Genomic DNA, 23,714 nt, shown 5'->3' on the forward strand with positions numbered 1-23,714 from the left:
GAAGTGCAAGGAAGAAGAGCCTATTTTAGGAAGTGTGCAAGTAGGTATGATGTAAAACAGAAGCACCCTGAATCGGTAAGCTCAGTGAAATAAGCAGATGTCTTCAGAAGCTTCTGAACATTTCTCTCAGCTGATACGTGCACAGATAACAGATGGTGTAAATGACTCAGCATATACTTTCAAGTGCAGTACTAGCAGGAAAAAAAATTAGAAATTGTTTGGCCCTGCATTCCACAGGAAAAGAAGTTTGGAGGAGCAATGACTAAATATTATATATTTACTCTGTTCAGAGTAGTTACATCACTTTGCTGTCATTGCAGCTTGTTTGTTTTTTGGTACTATTTCTTTGGCACTAGCTATCAAACAAAAACAATGTAGCTTGTGAGATCTTTCCTTTTATTTTGATTATTTTTCCTGATGCAGAAAATATTGAACATTTATCTGCTAATACACTCCCCCATTAAAATCAAGTAGCCAGAGTGTCTACTTGTGATCACACTTCTGAGGTAAGGATGAATAATTTTCATTGCAGAGTAAGTGTGAAAATTCATAAACCGCAGAAGAAGGGCAGATATTTGGTTTATGCACATAGCCCAGTCTTTTACATATATTTGAGGTATTATGTTCAAACAAATAGGCCCACTGCATTCAAAGGGATGAGAAGATATGCTGACAATTTTATATGGGAGGATTCCCTATATACTGCTCAGTATTGTTCTTCATTCTTCGTATCTGTGCATAGTTAGGATATACAGTAGTTAATTTTTTTAGCTGTAAATATAAAGTTACAAAATAATGAATTAAATCTTATGTGAAAAATACTTCTGTTCTTTTGCCTGTCAGTCAGCTCCCTATGAGTCATCCTTTTTATCTGGCCATTGTGCTCCCTTAACTGAACCCAGATGACTGAAGGAATAACATTCCATTGCAAAGGATTATTTTAAAAATAATTTTAAAGGAATTTCATCTTACAAAGATGTTAGAAAGCTTTTATAAAGTTTAAAGTAAAAAAGATTACAAGTACAAACCATATTTTTCCAACATGAAAATTTAACAGTACTAGAAAACATTCCCCTACTATGGAATTTGACTGTCTATACAAAAACCTTTTCCGAAAACAGTGGGTTTGGCTCAAGACAATTAATACTCTCCAAAACAGCTCCTGAATCAGTCTGAGAGTCAGCAGAGGTTTAACTGAGGCCTCTTTGCTTCAGTAATTAGGAAATCCAGTTGCATGGAAGCAGGTTGTGGAAGCAACTGACTTCCACAAGAAAAAACAGACCTGGGAGTATTTAATCTATGGTATCATTACAACTCTCTTGCCAATCAGTTAGTGAAAAAATAAGGGATGAACACTGGTGAAAGAATTCTTCCAAATTGTACCAATTGCTTAATCTTTTTCTTATCTTCTGGAAAAGCAAAATCAGAGTGCAGTGAAGCAGACAGGCATTTTTAAAGGATTTGTGTTTCAGTTCCTTAAAGAATTCTCACAGGCTGTGAACTGATTCTGTAAGAGGGGTGTCATGGAGCTCTTTGCCAACCAGTAATGAGTTCTTTTTTATACGTCTGTTTTCAAATTGATCAGAAGGTATCATCTTTAGCAAAAATTACTGCTTTTGTAGAGCATCCCTTCTCTCCTCATTTGAAATCAATTTCACTATTATATGACATATTTCAAAAAACAGCTTTTACAAATGTTTAGCACTGAAACTTATTAGTTACCATTAGTTATCATTTTTTGGTGCTACATTTTTTTGACACTAGCCATCAAACAAAGACAATGTAGCATGGTAGATCTTTCCTTTTATTTTGATTATTTTTCCTTATGCAGAAAATATTGAACATTCTGCTAATACACTTCTCCAGTGAACAAAATTCCTTACTGAAATTTCTCAAATAAATTAAAAATCTGATCAAGGCATCTGGCTTTTGTTTCCCTTTGTCATAATACACTCAGATTTTGATTATGTTCAAGCCACTCTGATTTTTTATCCCGAAATAAACTTAAGAGCCATTGCTTACAAGGGACTGACTAGAACTGATATGCACTGCTACAAAATGGGAAAATATGTTCTAATCACAGTAAGTATTGTGTGGTCACAGTAAGTGATTACAAGTGTATCTACAGGTTTTTTTCTGGGCAAACAATGCATCTTAAAAAGAAACACTTTCTTACAGAAAAGGAAGAAAGAAAAAACCAATACAATGGCATATCTAATAAGAGAATCTATAAATCCTGCCGGGAAACATTTTTGATGAGAAACTTTGTTCATGAAATAGCTGTGTTCAGGAGAGGTAAAAATTCAGTGTGTGTTAAAGACAAGGTATCTCCTTGCTCTGCTCCTTTCATTTGGTGAAAGGAGCTGGATATAATGTAAAAGAGTTTACTTAACAAGCCTCAAGTATTGAATCAAGCCATTTAAGAAATGCTTTTACAATGCAATCACCAAGAAAAGCTTTGCATTTTTAACATTAGTTATCTAGATAGTCAAGAACAGGCAGATGATAATGTGGGCTTAATATAGAGCACGTCTGGAAAGCAGCTGAAGGAGTGAAGTGACATAAACCTGACTCGTGACTCCATAGCGTACTGCTTCATTGAAAACTGCCAGAAAGAATCTACACCATCACAGACCATATTTGCAACCAAGTGAGGAAAGGGAACTTGGTAGAAAGAACTTCACCTCTCTACTAGTGAGCAACTCAGACTAGACAGTAAATTATGTGAACCATCCCATTGCAAATAAGATGACAAATGGAAATTATATGGTTTTGGAAGGGAGCACTGAGCTTTCTGAGTGCTGTCACCATTCTCTTTGAATCAAAGGGATTTTAAAGCTACATTTAAAATGGCAGGAAACAAAAAACCTCACAAGTGGCAGAAAAAGCTATCATTAGGAAATATCTAGGGAAACTTTATACATAATTTAGAAAGTACATAGACAGATATGTACAAAATAATAGTATCCCAGTGGATTCTCACTACTTTTTTCAAAACATTCAAACATTGTCCAAGACACACCTTCCTCCTTGTTCAATGTTTAGGCATAATCTAATTAAATTTATTTCCTTTGTAAATATTTTTAAGAATGTCTTCTTAGAGCAAAAAAAATGGATTACAGTAGATTAAAATGGTATAAGTTGATCTACTCACAAAGAGTCTGAATATGTTTTAATCTGCTTAAGAATGAATCAAGGTGAACCGATGCTACTTTGACACAGAGAATCAGCATAACTGTGGGATTGGGATTTGTGAGTTACTGAATTCAGTGACTTAAAACCCAGGTTTTTTCTCTAGTAAAGTGGTGCTTGGTACCATATAGGCTAATTCTAGTATAGTTCTGCTTAATCTAAGGATATAATTTTTACAATGTTTTACTTAAGTAATGATTTTTTTAAGGCAGAGGATCAGTGCTGGTTTTAAGCTTTTTTTTTTCTGTTACTTTTCTTGTCAGTTTTTTGATAAATTTCCTAACCTGATGCCTTTGAGACTCTAGGTTGCATCTGGTAAGTTTACAGCTCTTCAGAAAATTACCTTACTAAATATCTGAGCTCTCAAGAGGCTGATCTGCATTTCTGTTAAATCACAATCCTTCATCAAGTACTACATCCTACAAAAAGCTGTGCATTATTTTATTAGGCAGTGACAGCAGGAAGCAAAATATTTCTGCAGCCGAAAACCTATTTTGGCTCTATGAAAAGAGCAAACCTCAGTGTCAAAGCAAGTAGGCTGAATCTAGGTCAGAGGCTTCTTTTTCCTGAGAACACATCAGAGTTTCCTGATGACCTTTTCTTAAACTCAGATGCCTTAAAACTGTAGGTGCTTACTAGAGTCTGCAAGACTTTCAAGGTAATATATATTAAAAAAATATATTTAGCAGCCTAAATACCACCCACAAAATGATGTCTAGGCATTTAGAATAAAAAGACCTACTCAGTGACTCACAAAAATTTCATTTCCGTCCTCTAGCAGAGGGAAATTAATCTAAATCATAGAAGAATATCGTGACCTTGGGGGTATGAATTTTAGACTCTGAGGGGGAGGAAGGGGAACATGCTCCTCTTTTATCATCATTAAGGGAGTTAACAGAGCACCTGAGCGATCCTGTAGTATTCACCCAAGAGGTGTGGAGCACACAAGTCCCTGTTCCAGCTCTAAAGACAGTGTTCATTCCATGCCCACTTGGTCACTCTGGGCTTCCTCAGGTACAGTCAGCCCAGTGCAGGGTGCAGCCATCAAGGTCAGCTTGACACTGACAGTATGTGACAGCATGTCAGAGTAATGATCTTGTGACACCATGCCTGTGCTTCTGGAAAAATATGAACATTTTTGCATGGTCATGCAAAAAATTACTGGGCAGACTACTAGAAGAAATACATAGTGATAGTTATTCAACACCTGGATACCAGATTGGACCCTCAGCAAATTTCTGAAAACTGAAGGAAACATCACCCTATGCTTCCTGTGGTTTTATCTTTCCTGGGCATCCTCCCTTGCCATCCTCGAAAAGGGAAAAGCGAAACTGCAAGGAGACACACTGCTGGTCCCACCTAAATAAATTCCCAATAGCTCAACCATCAATTGGGACACATTCAGTTTGTCTTTATATTACTCTTGTTTCCCTGTCCAAATTTCTACCTGTTTAAGGAAGTCCAGTGGAGGCCCACAAAGATTATCAAAGGGATGAACCACGTCTCCTATAAAAACAAGCTGAAAGAGTTGGGATTATTCAGCTTGAAGCACCTCTGGGAAGATCTCTTAGCAGGCTACCAGTACAAAGAGAGAGCTTATGAAAAAGAGGCAGAGCAACTTTTTTACAAAGGCGTGTAGTGATAAGACAAGGAGAAATGGATTTAAACTGAAAGACAGTGGTTTTAGATTAGATATTGGATATATAAAGAAATTCTTTACTGTGAAGATGGTGAGACACTGGAAAAGGTTGCCCAGTGGCAACCTTTGTGGATGTCCCCCCACCCCTTGAAGTGATCAAAGCCAGGTTAAATGGGGCTTTAAGCCATCTGGTTTAGTGGAAGGTTTAACTTTTCTTTAGCCAACTTGCCCTCTCACAGTTCCATAGCAAGTATTTATTAAACAAGTGTTTCATCCACAGAACAACGGTAACACCATATAACTATTTAGAAATGGTTGGAAAGCCCATGGGAAACTTTCATACCTACAATATAAAAAGTAAGAAAGTCTCTTGCTGCAATTAAGAATTAAACTACATGCTTTGATTACAGGAAGACCCGCAAAATAATAATTCAGGGCAACTGAAACATCAACCTGGTGAGTGGTTCATGGGAACCCAGGTTCTTCAGTGTAGATACTGAGGATGAAATGCTCTGACAGAAACAGGTACAGCTGAGGCAGACAGCCTAGGCCAGAGGACAAACCCTGTGGAGAGGCCAGGCATGGGATGTCAGCTCTGATGCTTGAAGGAGAAAGGCACAGCAGGAACACCACAATCCTCAACGATGGACAATGAACAGGAAAAGTGCATTGCACTTTCTTATTGTTTACATGTGGATGTTTGGAGTGACCAGTGGCCTTATTTGTCCTGAGATTTGTTTGTGAGAACCAGCACTAAAAGAGAAAGGCAACCCAAAATTTCACTTCAGCTGACTTCAGGTACTTCACTTTGATAGCTAAGTGAGTTGGCAGGTCTCCTTAGGCTCCCTACACAGTCAGTAAAAATCTGACTTCTGCAGATGGTGATTCAGAGTAGAATGTTAATGCAGGTGTTCTTTATCACCTCCAGGGGAGAATTTCTCTTTCCATAAGCTGTCCAGGATCTTATTCAGCTAAAGCTGCATCCATTATCTTCCTGAGCTTCCCTACTGAGCATACCTATTTTCATGGATAGACTTGACACCCCATTTCTGCCTAGCTCAAATCCAATGGAGAAAATAAAGTTCCCTAGAACAGCTTCTTCTCTCAAGCTCTGCTTTTATTTTACGATCCGTGTTTTTTCTGTTGCAGCTGATCTTTGCAGTCAGATCAGGACATGAGTTTGCCCTTGCAAGTCTGACAAAAGTCAAAGGGGCTCTGTAAGAGGTGCTGCAGATTTGACTTGGTGAATTCTGTTCCAGCACACTGGATTTAATGTAAGCATACTACAGTGAGATGGTATCATAAACCACAGATAGGAGCAGGTGAAAGACATAAAAATTTCCAAATGAGAACAGAGGAATGCTTAGAATGCAAACATCATGATTATTTACTTATATGGATAAAGTTATACAGCAGAGAGAATGCAGTGAGAGAAAGGGTTCTTGGATCAGGGATATTTGTATATCTATTTATTGAAAGTATGACATTTACCTTGCTTATAAAAGGTTGGAAAGGATGTTAAACTGGAAACATCTAAAAGGACTCAGATTCTAAGGAAAATAGCATTGCATTTTCTAACATGCAAACAGTTGAAGACCTTTCTTACCTAGAACCTTCATGATAATTGGGAACCCGCTACATTTCAAGATTGATTTTAAAAATATGATAATACACATCATATCAATTTAATGTTAAGTAGAATCAAAAGAATAGCCCCTTTTTTTAGTTTTTTTTAAAGTTAGTTTGTCAAAACAAAGTAATAGAACCACTCCCTTCAGACAGGTTCAGTTAAGCTTGTCTTGAAACACAGCAATGTTTGAATCTTTTAATAAATCTAGCAAACCATGACACTCTGCACATATATGGCACTCATTCTGAACAGTGACAAAAAACAATCTTTTTGTTTTTATAGCAACCATGATTTGCATCCTCCAAACACATAGGGTAGACAACTTTAAGCTGAGTTACAGATAAAAACAGTTTGCAACTCCCTTGTAACCATTCCAGAGTGATTTTTCTTTTCATTTAAATTAGGCTTCAAATGATCTTGAATATAATCTGTGACTCTAATTTCAGATCACATGGCTATTTCTCCCTTCTGAAGTTCACATCAAAAATCCCAAAATTTATGTTAAAAAAATAAAATATACTAAAGTATTTTTCAAATTCAACCTTTACACTCAAAGGCGTGATAAGGAACACGGTCACTCAATGGAAGGAAGGTCATCAGAGGACATACATCAAGGCAGCTTTCATTCTTCAAAACAACAAAATACCATGCTTTTTTTTTTTTTTTTTACTATCTTTTAAAATAAAATTGTGAGTCATTATTGATTAGAAACACACATTATATTGCATTTGGGTGTGTTTTTAATTGATACCACATGTAGTTTCTAATTGAGATTTTGCATTCAATGTTACTACTGTAAGTGAATATGGCATTTAAATTGCATTTTTTTGTCTTTAACATCATTAATGAGAAAAGTTTTTAGAGTATGTTCAAGATATTCTACATAGTCTCTGGGCAGAAGTCTATGTATTTACTGCCTTTGTAAGCAGTGAGCACTTTCTTATACCAAGTCTGAAAGATTTAAAAGCAAAAGAATAAAAACAAGCTTTCTTAAAGCCTAGAAACTCTTCATCTTTTATTTATCTGTACACATGCCAACTTTATATTTCCTCAAACCATGTTGCAATGGTTGAGTGCACTGGCTCATGCTTAGAAAAAACTCAACTTCTACCTCAGATGCTCTATTTCTATTTAAACTGTCGCATTGCTTCTTCCTGCTCCCCATGTCACTCTGTATGTGTGGGAGGGCTTTCTTCACAAAAATTCAACAAGAGTGGCTTAGGTCTAGTATATTTTATTGATCTGCAAAAGATGTTTACTTAGGAGCAATACACCATTAAATCTAAAGGCACTTCCTGTCAGCATTTCTATGTTTCCATAAACAGCTTCTTTGTCAAGACACAAACTGCAAAAACAAGGGAACCTCATCCTTGCTTATTTATACAACTCAGAAATTAATTCATTCATCTCAAGTTTTTTATGCACAAAACTGTATGTAGCAGCAGGATGGTCTTGCTGCAAGAATAAAGCCATGATAATCAGTGTTAGAGAGTAACAAGAAGGCAAAAACACATTTAAATATTCTGTACTGCATCTGTGTTTCATACAGAGAGATGCTGGTACAGGACAGGCAGCATTTAGGTGAATGGCACGGGCTATGAGAGATCATATAGAGACATCTGCACAGGCCCAACAAATTCCAGGGTCAAATCTGTCCTTACTTACTGGAAATGTAGTATGCCTACCCATTGCTCTTGAGTTTACATTTCCATGGTGAGTTCTTGCATTTTCTTATCACACAAATCTTAGTTTTATTTTGCTCCCAGCAAAGACTTTTATCAAGGATGATAAACTTAATTTCTTAACACCTGGAAAAAGCTATTAAAATAGATAGGAAACTCCCTCAAATATTCTTCTGTAAACATAGTTATAGCACCATTCAGCTGAGTTTAGGTCTGCCATAACTTTTCTAGTTGTATCTAAGAGGAAAATTTAAAATCTTTTACTATTAGAGATAAGCAGAGGGGTGTTACATATTACTGCAAAGAGTGACAAATGAGTGGTGTACTGCCTTTATTCCTAACCAGTACTCAATTACTCTTCAGAAAACTGAGCTAGCAGTCTGAATGCACTCCACTTGACAACATCACTACTAAGTAGACAGTTGTTCAAAACCAGTTATGTTAATTCTCTCCCTATCTATGCCAATGTAGATAATCCTGTTTTGATTATATGTACTATTGTCAAAGTGCTACCCTCAATTGCGAGCTAACTTTATCGTCTTCTGAATATAAAAGATCAAACACAGTGACTAAAATGATGAATGTGATGGATTAGAAATGGAACATGACTCACTCATGAAGAATATGGGCATTATTTTCTTATCTCATTCAAATGCCAGCTGCTGGCTTTCAAAGACATTTTCAAAGCAACTCTCTCAAGCTAGCAGTACCCCAAAATACAGGGAATATTTTCTTATTAAACACGGCCTCATAGTGCATATTTATCTCCACTCCAATCCACTTCACAGGAGACTGTAATGAACATTTTATAATAAGAATCAGTGATTCAAAACAAAGAGAAAAAAATTAAGTTAATGTCAATAATGGTTTTTTGGAATTTGAGGGGAAATGGTTTTACTTTTGCAGCTAAATTAGATATATTATTATTATTATTATATTAGTATTAGTGAGGGTTTTTTTTTTTTGAGAAATACTAATAATTTTTAAATTATAATATTACTTTTCCCCTCACATGAGGAAAAGAAACCTAGTACAAATTATTAAACATGGCACATGGCCGGAGAAAGTTTCACCATAGGGCTTGATTCTTGTCCTTATGTTGTCAATAATATCTCCTAAAGCATAAATGAACAAATATAAAAATCCATATAGCATAAAGAAAGCAAAATATATATAAAGGGCATTCAGTAGTTTACACTATTGATATTAAAAGTATTCATTGCTTGCTTTCATAATTCATATGTAAACATCTGTTCACACATCTAGAAGATATTAAAAATTTACTTATTAGCAACAACATTAAATAAGATGCTGTATATTTCAGAAAATATAAAGATTTTCCTATACAAAATCTTTTCCATCATTTCTATTAAATTAAATTTTCTGAAAGTTTTAGGGGTCTGTTTGAATTAATTCAGGTTGAATCTGCTCAAATAAGTATATGTGCAGAAAGCAGGAAGTGCAGGGAACAGATGGATGAGAGTAATTGTATAGAAAATTATCCTATATTTTTAAAAGAGACAAAATACATGCAGTCTACACCCAAATAAACTGTGTACATCCCTGGTTTATATGTATGAACAGTATGGGCAAAACCATTTCAGACATGAAAGAAAATTAGTAGGCTAAAACAAATGGAAAAAATATGATGCTATATATTTTCTGTTTTTCTCATGTTTCGGTAGCCAGAAGTGAACGCAAATTGAGACTTCCAGTTTTACAGGTAAGCTTTTAGCTTCATTCAAATTCAAATTAAAGTGAAAATATAAAATATTAAAATTTCCTTGGAGAGGGGAGTTCATAAATAGCCAGATTTAAAAAAAAAAAAAAATTATAAACCACTCTTTTCTTAATTTGGGATTTTGGGAATCCAGATTACACATCCTACAGACTATTGACATAGGTCTGGTTGACACAGACCTGTATCTCAAGTTTCTCATGCATCAGAGTGACTTTGCAATTACGTGAACCAGAACAAAGTATCTTTGATTTTTTCCCAATTTGAAATGCATGTATTCTAAATGTGCCTTTTCAGATGGTCATTCTTTCATGTCTAATTGCATCCCAATAGACACTTCTATACTGCACTTTAAATATTAGAATGAGTCAGATGTTGAATAGCCATTGGAAAAACCCATCAGGTAAAAGCAGTAAAATCAGTGCTCTTGAGAAAATCCGATTGTGATAATGACCCCTTGACAAAAATATGCACCTTGTACAAACCACATTTTTTTCAATCTTGAATCATACGGATTATGAATCAGGCTGTGCATTTTCATTAAGTGTTGCAATGAAAAAGGGGAAGATTTGCTGAAGAGCAGCTGTATAGCAATGGTATTCATCTGGATGTATCTGCACTGGGTTTATTCTGGGAAACCTTGTCTGGCATAAATATTCCAAGAGTTCAGTTTTTGGATACTCCAATCACAAGAGAAAAGGCCATCCAGGGAGATGTGCTTCTAAGTAATTTTTTCACATTTATATTCTAGTTTAAGCCACCACATGCAGATAAACATTTTAAATTTAGAGAGCAAAGCAGACTGATCCAGCTCCCCCCAGAACAAAGGGAACACTCACTACAACAGAGAATCTGCTTTTGGCCATGTGGTGCTTATAACACCTCCTGAATATTTACTCCAGGGTAAATGTGGGATACGAGGTCCTAAAACACCATAGGTCCAATTTATGTTTTTACTTTAGTTCACATTTTTTACTAAAGAAATGGCTTAGAGCACACTTTATGAAGTTGGCTATTTTTTCCTTGAATGTCTATCAAACACATCAAACACAACAATAGGCTTTACAATATTATGTGCAATTTCTTGTTTTTTCCAGTGTAAGGCTTGCATAAAATATTTTGTAGTTTACAGTTACCAGAAATCCCTTCACAATGTACTGCAGCGTAAGCATTTATGAATTGTATTGATTCTTGAGGGAGAAACACGGAAACCAGATTTTCATGACAAATATGCAAGTTCTTCCTTGCATCTGCTCCTTGACATATTTCTACTAGCTCTTTTGAAAACACAGAAAAAGTGTGGAAATAAATTAGAATCTTTTAAGTGTATCAACTTGCTTTTGCATGTTCCCTCTAAATGATTGTTTCATTATTCACATCCCATATAGGGAAGAACAGCTCTTTATCTGAAAGAAACAGAAGCATGCAAGGCAGTCAACTAATTCATGACAGAAGTCATCCTCTTTAGCACCTATTATCACATCAGCAACATAGTGCTACAATCAACACTTACAAACCTGTCCTAATTTAGATCCTTCCTTTAAGCACCAATATCTACTGAAATAAGTATCACCAGCAGCATTAAATAATTGCATCAATATTACAGCATTAGTTTTAAGCATTTTAGTGAGAGTAAGGTAAAATGGCAGATCTTATGACAATAGTTGAGTTAGCAATGCTAAACAGTTCTCAAAGTTGGTGGAGTTCTGTGATTAAAATTGAGAATACCTTCTCTGAATGACTACTTTCCATTTTGAGGAAGCTATAATCCATATATTGAAGTATAACTTTCCCTATTGTTAAACTTCTAAAAATTTTTTGAACCTTCCTGTAATGATTTTGCACCTTTATTTTTCAGTTCTTATGGTTTTACATCTAAATTAGCTTATGGCTTTAAGACAATAAAGTAACATTTATAATCTGAGAAGACATTAATGGCACAGATAATATACTGGGAAAAAAAAGAAATCTCAACAACTGTAAGGCTAGGGAAATCTAATAACTGCTTTTATCTAAGCACATCAGAAATCCAATGCCAAAAATAGAGTCCAAAGTATATGAGACATCAAAAAATGTATAGAATATTACATCAAAGAGGTTGGAAGGAAACAAGGAGTTTGGAAAGAAAAATTATTACAATTATTACTACTTCCCATTCTAGGCCTGCAAAAGCAGGCTACCTGCTAACCTGTCAGAAAACAGAATAAAGCATAAGTGAAAACCAATGTGGCCTTCCTAGATCCTCAGCAATTGTGGTAAAAAAAAGCACCTGTTTTGTTCTGCTCTTCATTGATCACGACACACTGAATTAAATCAATAGTGTCCTCAGATACTCTATTTCTCTAGTCCCCACTAGCTTGGCATAAGATTTTGGTATTGCAATTAACGCATGTCCTCAGTCTGCATTAAACCTACCTTGTCCTTTAGCACTGCACATTCACAAAATTTTTCTCTGCAGTTTCTTTTACTAAAAAATCACACAAATTAATATATCTTCCTGAGCTAATATATTTTTACGCCTATCACTTTGTGCCAGACCAGTGTAACAGATCATTCCTTCATCATCTTAATGCAGGAGAAAGCAGACCTCAGCGACTAGGTCAGTGCTGAGGGCAGGACAGACCAGCAACTGAATTCTGAACAGCTGAACATAACAGAAGTAATATAATTACTCATTGTAGATTTAAAAATGTGTCTTAGTCCTAAGAATGCCAGTTACATATTGTTGTTACCGATATTACTGCACTACTGTTCCAAGATACACTGCACTAACTAAATAGACACACATTAATAGAAATATATGAGTAAAAAATACATTAGAATAGTAGTATACCACATCAGATCCACAGTTACTCTAGGAATCAGATGATTCCCATATAGTCCAAACATTTTAAGCACGCAATAAAAGACTGTGGGATTTGATTTACATACACATCTATTGCTCAGCATTGCAAATGAAATCATAGGAATCTATTACTTTAAATGTGGCTCTATAATATTTTATTATAATAAAAATGTACTCAGAAACATTTGTGAAGCTCTAAATGATGATTATCACATAATGATCAAATACAAAAATCTCATGAGAAAATTAGCTTCTCTAATTGCCAACTATAGGGAAGAAGGTACTAAGCTGATGTATTATCAAAAAGGACAAAACCCAATGAAGAATAACATATCAAAATAACTATAATAAAATCCTTGAGCTCCAATAAGTAAAGCAGAGATCTTGCTGAAAAAAAAAAAAAAGCGATTGTGTAATTGAAAATGGTGCTTATTAGTAAGAAATGGTGATCATTAAAATTATAGTTTTGGGTAGTATGCTAAATAATTTTTTTATATATTACATATATGTTAGCACAGTTCTCATGGCATTATAAATCCTAACCATCTCCTGCCCTTCTGAATTACCCTATCAAATATTAATTTAAGTAATTCATTTTATAATAAGAGAGACTTCCAAATTCTGTACCAGAAATGCCCAAATTCTTTTACTAGCAATGCTGATACCACCAGAGATGAAGAAGGTCTGATTTCCTTTGTCCCTGAGGAAATTATGAGACACAAATGGGCATCAATACAGTGCAAAATCCCAGGTTACTAAATTCGTCCTAACATCCCGAGAGCTGTAAGCAATCCAACTGCAAGGACAGAAAGGAAAAGACAAAACAAAATAAATCAGATTAACTGAAGGCTCTTACTGAGCAAACATTGGCTGCCAGGGGAAATGCCATAAAACTAAGGCATTCCAAAAACTTTACAATCTCTTTTGGCTTTTAAAAAACTCACCATTCAAGTTAAATTCTATACCTCTCCGCTACACTTTTATCTCACAAAGGAAACATTATAAATAAAAAGATATGTAAAGCCCAGGTAAATACCTTGCTTAAGGGACCATATGTTTTCCTAACCATACAATTAATTATTGCGAATACAGACAGGAACATATAGGTTGGGAATCTTCAGACACACTAGCAGATCGTTACTAACAGACACTGTTAGTAATGATCTGCTGCAAGGTATGCTTTGTTACAGGCTGTGATGTTTAGATGGCCAGATGGCATCAGTGGCAAAAGTGTCATCTCTCATCTCTACTTGCCTAAAAACCCTCCTCATAAGACATGACTAGGTGAGTTCATCAGCTGGGACCCACACACTAGTTTTGCAACTACTGCACCTGAAACTGAATGCAGAATCTTGTTTTGCATAGACTGACTATAATAGAGGACCACTGTGTTTTTCTGGTTTTGTGTGTACTTAGTGTTCTGTGTGGATCTGTAAGTTTTACTCTTAATTTTCTAAGGAACTACTGGCTCAAACTCTGAGGCATGAGAAAAATGTTTAGTCTATGAGTCATTATGGAAGTACACTAGTCTAAAGCAATGCAGATCAGAAAGCTGAGGATAAATCCCACAGGGAGCCACTGATAATAGGCTTTCTGACCCAAGGAGAAATTAAGCAGCATCATTAAGAAAGTCTGTGAAACTTCTTCAGAAAAGACCTTCTTTAGGAATTAAAATATCCTAGTGTTGAAAAAAACTAAAATGGCATCAAAGATCTATATTCCCTCCTACAAGTAATTTACTCTTATTTTGTCTATAATGGATGGGATGGAATGTGACTTAAAGTAAGGGGGGCTTGGGGGGGAAAAATGGGTATTTACTTTCATATGACATTTATCAGTGTTCTTATTTTTAATGGCCAGTACACCGATATTCTGGAAGATATCGGTGTATCGGCAGTCATTTCATTGCAAGACGAGGGCTTACTTTTGGAACTGCCAAGAGGTTCAAGCTGAGAGTACAGATACAATATGGGCTCATAATTATTATCATGGCAGAGAGTATAGCAATGGGATCTTTGTTGAACTACTTAGGTTGTAGGTTGGTACAGTGTTAACCAGGGGTGATCTTATCCCCTTTTACAGAGAGGCTTTCCATTTTGTAGTCTCCTTCATTTGCATTATGAGGTTTCTATAACCTTCCAAAAACAAAAATCCAACTAACTTGTTTTGTTTCAATTGTATTCAGTCACATTGTTCAAAGAGGTAGTAAGCCACTTTCAACCTGCATTCATTTTCCTATTCCCCTCTGTAATTTAATGTAGATTAAATTTAATCTACATTGCAGCATTTGTAAATTAAAACCACAAGCATGCCTGAGGCATTTGGATACTTTTGTATATCAGCTTAGATAGATGAAACAGCTTTCAAGACAAGGCTTTTAAAAGTTCTTCATTCTGCAGCCTGAAGCAGCTAACGTGCAAGACAGAATGGAACTATGGACTGGAAGAGTAAGCTGAGCTATGTCAGTTGAGGAGACATCATGTCATCCTTCCAACTTCCTTACTTCCTTCATTAAGATACTAGCTGCAAAAGCTTTTACTTTCCTCTTATATTTTGGAAAAACTGACTTTTTCTGGCTGAGCACACATTGGCTTGAGTAAGTCTTCAAACCAGTGATCACAATTAATAAGTTTAAAATTTTACATTTGCATCCAAATGACTGCACTGGTACCAGGTACAGTCATTTCAGTATCAGAAGTTAAAATTCAGAGTAGATTAAATTGTTTGCTACAGTATACCAGGAGAGTACAGTTTCCCTCTTGCCAAAGCTCTTGCAGTATCAAACAAGTTGACTGTCAGTTAAGATTCTGAACTCAACAGAAAAGCAGATAACTATCATCATCATCATCATTATCAACCTCCTCATGTTTCCGCTATCGTTTTAGAGGACTGATATCCCATGACAGCTTCACTGTCTTTTTTTAGTGTTAAAGAATTCATTCCCAGAGCCTGGAAAACAACTAGGAAATGTCTTGTAACACCATGACACATCTAGAAAGGTCTATATGTTTTCCCTAAGAGTGGTCTTAAATATGTTCCTGATTCCAAGTGGGCAGCCCACTTTCTTTCTCTTGCCTCTGGCCTAAAAGACTGACTATGGCAAATTGCACTCAAATTTCTCCCCAGTGTTCATTCAACATAAACAAATTCAGGTGCTGATAAAAAAATATTTAATATTGCAACTTCCAGAAAGGATCTTTCTAAGTTTATATTGGCACTAGAGAGAGAGAATATTGTTTCCATAAAAACATACCCTGTATGTGGGTAGGCAAAAAGAAGGGTCAGAGCATGCACATAGTCTGTACAGCTCTCTTAAGATTGAATGTAGCTCTTAAGGAGCAGAGAGAATTTAATAGTTTAGTGTTTTCTAAAAGATAAATACTTCAATTAAGTGTAATCCAAGGCTTCCTTTCATTCGCTAGCATGATTTTCATCCAGATCTTTAAAAAGCTGGTAGAAATTTTATGCTTTGTAAACATGAATGGAAGATGTTAGAAAGCAGAACACAGAATACAGCAGAATGGAAAGATGTGCTAGTCAGCACTGTGGTGACCTAGTTTTATTGTAGCAATCCCATTTTTGAAGATATGTCAGTATTTTTTTTAGAAAAGCAGGCACAATGAGGTGTCAGCAAACATGCTGGTTATCATTAAAGATGTTGCCTGATGACTGCAAATACTTGTCTGTATGACTGACAGGCTTAGTCAAGGAGTTCCCACATTAATGTGCAGTATCATGTTCCCAAAGGAACAAATACTGTTATGGCTCTACAGTAGGAATATGTGACACTGAGCAACATGTCCATCTGCAATAAAGGTGATGGTTTATGGATCTTAATATTACAAAAACTGGAGAGACACATATTTTCAGATTACCAATGAGAGAGCCGCTTGGCATTTTTTGTTTTGGCTACAGATCCATTCCAAAAATTTCACTGTATCAATGTATTTCCTATAAAAATGTTCTATATACTGCCGCATTATCTGACTTGATAAAAAAAAGTATTTTTCATAGCCATTGTCCTTTAAATAGAAAGTCATTACCCATCCTTATAAATAACGCAGAGTCACATTCTGTCCTTGAACATTCTGTTCCCACACAGAAAACTATCATACAACTGAGTCTATTTATCTTATTTTACTTATAAAAATCTTGATATGTGTGTTGGGAACAATGGATCATTATATGATTCAAAAGTTTACAAACTGAGGATAACATTACATGAAACTAAGGCAAATAATCTACCTCCAGTAGCATTCTGAAATTATGGCCTATACTGAAAGCAGTGGTGAACTGAGTGTTTCCATATTTCTTTTAGTGGCTTTTTTTTAGGGAATAAGGGTTAATAAACTAAAATGACTTTAAAACTTAAAGTATTTTCTGGCTCATTTACTGTCAATGAGTCAATATCATTTTATTGACCATAAGGACTACAAAACAAACTTTACTTCATTAGCAAGTGAGCCAATAAAATATGAAAGTAACCTTGAATAAACTGCAGGACAGCATATTACTAGCTATGTGTTTTTACACTAAATTCTGAAGCTAACTGTTTAGAAAAATAATGTTTAGAAAGCACAATGAAAAATGAACAATACTTACAACCATACCGTTTAGGGACACCCAGCAATCTGGTGGGAAATCCTGAAGTAATGGTACTAAAAACTGTAGACAACCATCCCAGTGGCACAGCAGGAGCATCATTCCAATCAGATTAAAGATTCTCACCACTGCACTGGCCAGATCGTATGTCATGTGGAAAATCTGCAGACAAAAATTACAGGTGATGAACATGTTGCAAATCAGAAATTAAAATAATTTCATTTTCATCAGGCAGGTTAAAGGAAAAGAAGTGTCATCCTGAACTTCTAAAAATGGTGAGGTTTCTAAGGCAGGATCATTAATTTGAGCACATTAATTTCAGTAAAGAACCATTCTGACACACCTGATTCTTGGCTGCATGCCAGCATTATGTAAGCTGCTGAAAAAGGCATGTGTTGAAGTCACCCAATGAAGTGTTTTCCAAAAACCCTCCAACTCCTTTCAATTGAAGCAAGACTCACAAATTAAAAAATACCTGGTTAAGCTAGTGATACCATTACTTGCGTATGAGTTTGGTATTTAAATACTAAGAAGTTGTGGGAGATTTAATGCCCCCTTCAGAAGATTCACTTTTGCATTTCTTATCTTCTCAAATGCATAAAAATTTGAGTGAAGAAACAATACAAGTGCTACATTTTTTGGCTTCTACTTCTATACTTCTAATCCAATTTGTATATACCAGTTCACCAATCAAAAATTACAAAAAAGGTAGTTGATAGCTTTTAGTAATTCGCATTTTCCAAAAATGCTGATAATTCCATGGCTACTACATAGACTACTGTGGTAGATAAATTCATATCAAATAAATAAAGTAAATTGGATTTCAATGTATTGCTCCATTCTTAAGACACAAACCATTTGCACTTGAAAAGTGTCTTATAGCAAATCACACATAAAATTCTCAAAAACAACAGAGACATTTTCAGGTTTGTCCTGGGCAAATTTGCTGGACAGAATTTGCATGAGGAGCAGCAGTCAGCTGCTGATATGGTATGAAAAAAATGTATTTAGCACTTCCCTGATATATTGGTTTTAATGTACTTCCAATCTATAAATACAGACATACTCCACACTTCTTACACAATTCAATCAACTAAAGATAAATGCGTAACATTGTAATATGCATAATTATCACTATGCAGGAATTATATTTAGAAGCTGAAGAATGTACAGTTGGTGTTTAATGGAATTTTAAGTATAAACTACTACTTAGTAGTGTGGCTAGACACAGAAACCAGATGATTTAGGACTTAAAATATCAGATTGCTAGAGATATATGGGTATATTGGTAGATGAAATCTTTCATTTTTAAACTAAAAAATTCACACATAAAAAATGGAAAGTTTGTGTCCTAACTTTTACACATCTAAACTAAAAGCAGAGGTAAAGTATCCACATTGCAAATGAGTGCAAGTATAAATATGGAGAGTACATTGTGGTGTCTTTAACTTTTTATTTGCCTCTAGTATTGTATTAACATATTTACACTTGGGGGTAGGAGGCATAAATTTTTTTTAAACTACATCCTAAATGCTCTGTGGACTGAAGTCAAGTTTTTCCATTCAGGAATTTATTGTGATACCATGAAACAAGAGGAATAAAATAAGTCATATTTTTATAGCTTTTTTTTTGTACACAAATTACAATTCTCATATTAATGAGATAAGCCTCATTAAAACTCCTCGAAGATATGTGTGGTTTTCTCAGAGATAAATTGGAGGACAGGAAACTAATGCCATTTATTTGAGGAAATAGTAACTTGCCCATCAGCTGGTCCTCCACTGGGATAGAAAGAAATACAAGACCACAAATCAGTTTCCTTGATTTTGCAGAACAGATGTGTGCTCAAATTTCTCTATTTCAACAAATTTTTTTAATAAGATACTATTCATAGCAAAAGTAATTCAAACATTTGCACACAACTAAATTTAAGCTCCTAAGCTCTTCACTCACATAGTTAAATATAAATGCTTGGTTATCATTAACATTTACCATGTAAAAATGCCATTCAAATAAGAGGAAATTGCAATTGTAAAATATATTTGAAAATCTGGTCACTTTATTTAGATTACTAATTTCAAACCTAAAAATTCAGTTTAACCAGAAAGAGAGCAAATTTTGGACAACACATTTCTCAAAATTTACTAGAATTACTTAAAATCACTGCATATGAGAAAAAATTAAAAATCCTCCTGAGAACTAACTCTTCCCACAGTTTTGTTTCCTGCAATAGGAAAAAATTCATAAATATTTCTCCTTTTTCATTGTTGCTCAACTTCATTTCAGTTTTTGTTATGTTTGTCTGTTTGTGTTTGGCTATAGTACTGTCATTTTTCATAGTTTCCATATACCTGAAAAGATAAAGTAAAAGATAAAATAAAAGTAAAGTAAAGTAAAGTAAAATAAAAAAATCTAGCCTGTGAACTCACTTCTAAGAACTCATAATTTCTTCCTTTGTTAATTTTACAAGCTTTTATCAATAGCCTGGAAACCTTATTTTTTTTCCTGAATAACTGACAATGCCTCTGACAATGGCCAAAATGAAACCACAGATTAACAGTTTCCAGTGTTTTGGCACAGTATTGCTCATAGAGAATAAGAAATTGCTGAAGAAGTCAGACTTCACATGTTTTATCTCAGTTTTCACTCACACTTTATTAATGACTCTTTTTATTCCCACATAAGAAGCAGAAAACATACTATTCCTTCCTCACATTTATAATAGTGTATATATCAAATTGGTCATGCTAACTTGAATTTCTGAGCCTGAGATGGAAAAATCTTTACCAGCCCAGGAGCTTAACTGCATTTTAGGGCTGTCATATTAAATTATTAGCACATGTATATTTTAACCAAGTGAACATAAAAGCTGTTGAACTGCTGTCGTGGAATGCACAGGTTGCCTCTTCTGCCTTCCAATAATTGGTACTCTGATATTAGTATATTTGTTCAGTTGTGGTTTTAGTTCAGTTTAGAATCATACAATCATAGAACCACAAAAAAGATGGAAAAGATCTCCAAGATCAGCAAGTCTAACTTTTGACTGAACACTACCTTGCCAACAGTCCATGGCACTGGTCATTTCTTGAACACTTTCAGGGGTGGTTATTCCACTGGCTTTGACTTTTAGGTTCAGCTTATATAAACATTAATATTTACAAATAATCAGAATTTAATTCTAATTAAATGAAGGATAAAACTTCAGAATTTCCTAGAAAAATGTATTCAAATCTCATCTCATCGAGTTAATGCAGACACCTCTTCCACTTCTCAGAAGTACTAAAGGTGCTTAGCATCACAAAGCTATCCCACGTTTAGTCTTCAAATGGAGATCTGCAACATGCCTTGGGCAATATGAAATGGGTCTAGCACCAAGTGAGCTGTGTGGAGTCTGGAATATTAAATAGACACAGAGGGGGAAATGGGAGAGCTGCACATGTGCAGCTCTGGAAGGTACGCTGAAAGATGTGCTTACAGCAGTGAAACTCCAAGCTGGACTGCAGGGCAAAATAACAGCTATGAAAGTGACAAGGATTTTTTTGATTCAGTCTCTGGGTCAGCCCAAAATTATTATGTTTATCCCTCAACCAACTAAGCAGAGATTATAAACAGTAGGATCTGAATTCTCCTATCTGAGCTGGATGTTTACTTTTAAGATAGCAGTTGCAACAAAGCTCCCTGGAAATAAAATAATACAAAAAGGAGAACACAATGCCTCTTTTTGAGCATACATCTCTTGATCTTCTTTAAACGATGAAAGATAACCACGTTTTTTTCTTTATCTATTTCATATTTCACAAATCAACTTTAAAATATATTCTTCATAAATATCACCTGGGATACTATGGGTCTGATTCAACTCCTACCAAAGCCAGTTTCTTTGAGAATTTTAGGTTATCACATTCTACACTGGAAATACATCTACACAAGCAGATGTAAACATGCATTGATTGAAATACCTGACTATGCCCTCAGGGTAACATTTTACACTCAACTGATTTCTGATATGTGTGCTTAATTTTATGATAAATAATTCATCATTGATAATTCAGTAGTGGGAAAAGGTATATAGCATTATCTAATCTAATTGTATTTGTGACCTTAAGCTGACAACAAATGCAAAGATCTGCTTTAGCTGGCCCTGAAGGGAAAATACCAGTGATTTAATAAACAGAAAAAACTATTTTTAATCAAACATATTCAGAAAAAAAGAGCTGTGATTGGCCTATTTTATGTGACCTTTAAAATTTGTTACTTTCTAGATGGAGTCAGTCTGACATTAGGTTTTATAATAGGAGTCCCATTTATTCCAATTCAAGAAAATGTACAAATAGAAGCCAGCTTCTGCTGATAAAAAAGAACAGAAGAACAAAACAGAAATGTGACAGGTTAAACCTGAAAGCATTAATAGAACTACTTTGCCAAAGGAATATTTAGGCAAGACTTGAAAAGGTCACATATAACCAGGAAGCAATGTTTATTTACCATATTTAAGTTCTGCAATATTTATTTACCATCTCTAAATTCTGCAAATACCATATATAAATACTGTAAATTGGCCAATGCTATACTAAATATTAACTCGCACACAGAGGGCATGACTTCACTCAGAATGTGTGGTTTTGTTATCCTCATGTGATAAATGTGTGGAACCTTGACATCTAAATTGAGAGGAGCAGTCACTTTATCTCTACAAAGAAAAAAGCAAGCAAATGACAAAGGATTCAGGATTCTGAAATAAAATCACCACTGCTAATTCTCACTTGTTTCTACAGAGGTGGAGGTCTCATTCATCACTTATACAGATGACATGAAGTACGTTATTAGACTAAGCATTTATTTGAAGTGAAGCAAAGTATAAACAAACCAAAAACATTTCACAGCTGTCGGGAGGACATAAACACAGAATACGAACAGCCTGCCTCTGTGACAAAGCTCAGCTGTAACTCCTCTTAAGCCATAGTACCAAACTGAGTGTGACCATATGGCAAACAACATTGGAACTGTACATGAACTTAAGAGACTGATAGTTTTGGCAGCCTGAAGTGTAGGTCCATTTCCACTTCAGCATCATTTCAAGCATCAGCACCACCTGAACTTCAGCTCAAGCTTCTTGATGGGTCAAATACTTCCACTGACAGCATCACTGAACTCAAGCTGGAGACCATCTGAGCATGGAGCTGAGCTAGAAGGGACATTTATTTTCTTTCATAATTATTTATGTCTCAAAGGGAAGGCAGCTGGGAGATATAGCCAGTCTGTAAATGGCTCAAAATATTATTTAAGATTTTTTTTACTAGCTGAGCAAGAGGAACTGTTTATTTTATTAATATGAAGATGTACTTTGGCAGCAACAAACGAAGAGAAATAAGTTATTCCCCTTTAGTCTTTGCCAAGGCAGGGATTCCCACTATGCTGAAAAGGCAGCTGAACAAGCAATGTGAATACTAAAAAATATCACTGCCTAGAACTCTTCAAATATCAGATACCTGACTGCATTTTAGTAATTAGTATCAGATTCTGAAGTCTATATTCCCCAGTTTTAACACAGTTACAAAACCAGTTCTCATCCTCAGTGAATCTGAAACAAGCAATAAATACCAGACTTATATTTACTAAGAAATCTACAATAAAATATATCTAAATGCCAAGACAATGCAGGGAGAATCTTAGGAAGTAGCAAATTCTTCAGAAAAAATGCATGTCTGATAAAATTATTCTATAAATTTTTTGATCATTCAAGTCACTCAAACCCTGAACTCATTTTTATTTTCATTTTTAAGGCATAACTTTGGTGGCAGTTACGCTCTATCCCCAGCACACTAGATCTTTTCCCAAGAGACAGGTATTTAGGAGAAAGAACAGAGCAGTGTTCTGAGTGTAACTTACACTGAAATGGGAAGAAAACGATCCGGCCAACAGGCCCATGGATCAAACAGCATAATTCAATCAAAATAAATAACCACAAATCAGCTACAATACTTTCTATGCATTTATAAATATTTTTACAATCATCATTGTACAAATGTAACACATGTAACCAACTTCTTTCAGTCTCAGTATTTTCCTGACCTTCTTTTTAGAATTTTTTTAAGGCAGTAATGTTTTTATCTTCCCTTCTCTATGAATACAAAATGAAATCAGATACTTTTTCATAATAGATGAAGTACCAAAAGATTGGATGTACACAGAAAGTTGTAATTTTCTATATTTACAAAAACTGTATCTGAAACTATTGTAAAACAATTTTTTTACTAAATCTGCATGCCACATATCTCAGCAGATGTGGCTTTGGGAAGCAAAGGAAACTGTGTAGAAAAGCCAAAGAAAGTTTTCTCTTATGTGATCCTAACTACTCCTCAAAGTATCACTTTGAGATTTAAATG

General features: G+C 35.0%; 1 protein-coding gene across 1 annotated transcript in view; it reads right to left on the bottom strand.

Annotated features, from left to right (window-relative positions):
• The window catches only part of HCN1 (hyperpolarization activated cyclic nucleotide gated potassium channel 1), a 191,712-nt gene that overhangs the window by 73,569 nt on the left and 94,429 nt on the right, over nt 1-23,714 (bottom strand). The window contains exon 3 of the mRNA XM_021553855.4: nt 17,329-17,490. Within this exon, the coding sequence (XP_021409530.1) occupies nt 17,329-17,490 (162 nt within the window). The remainder of the gene's footprint in view (nt 1-17,328; nt 17,491-23,714) is intronic.

The sequence above is a fragment of the Lonchura striata genome, chromosome Z (assembly GCF_050655825.1).
Source record: "Lonchura striata isolate lonStrDom1 chromosome Z, ASM5065582v1, whole genome shotgun sequence".
In the NCBI taxonomy this organism is placed as follows: domain Eukaryota; kingdom Metazoa; phylum Chordata; class Aves; order Passeriformes; family Estrildidae; genus Lonchura; species Lonchura striata.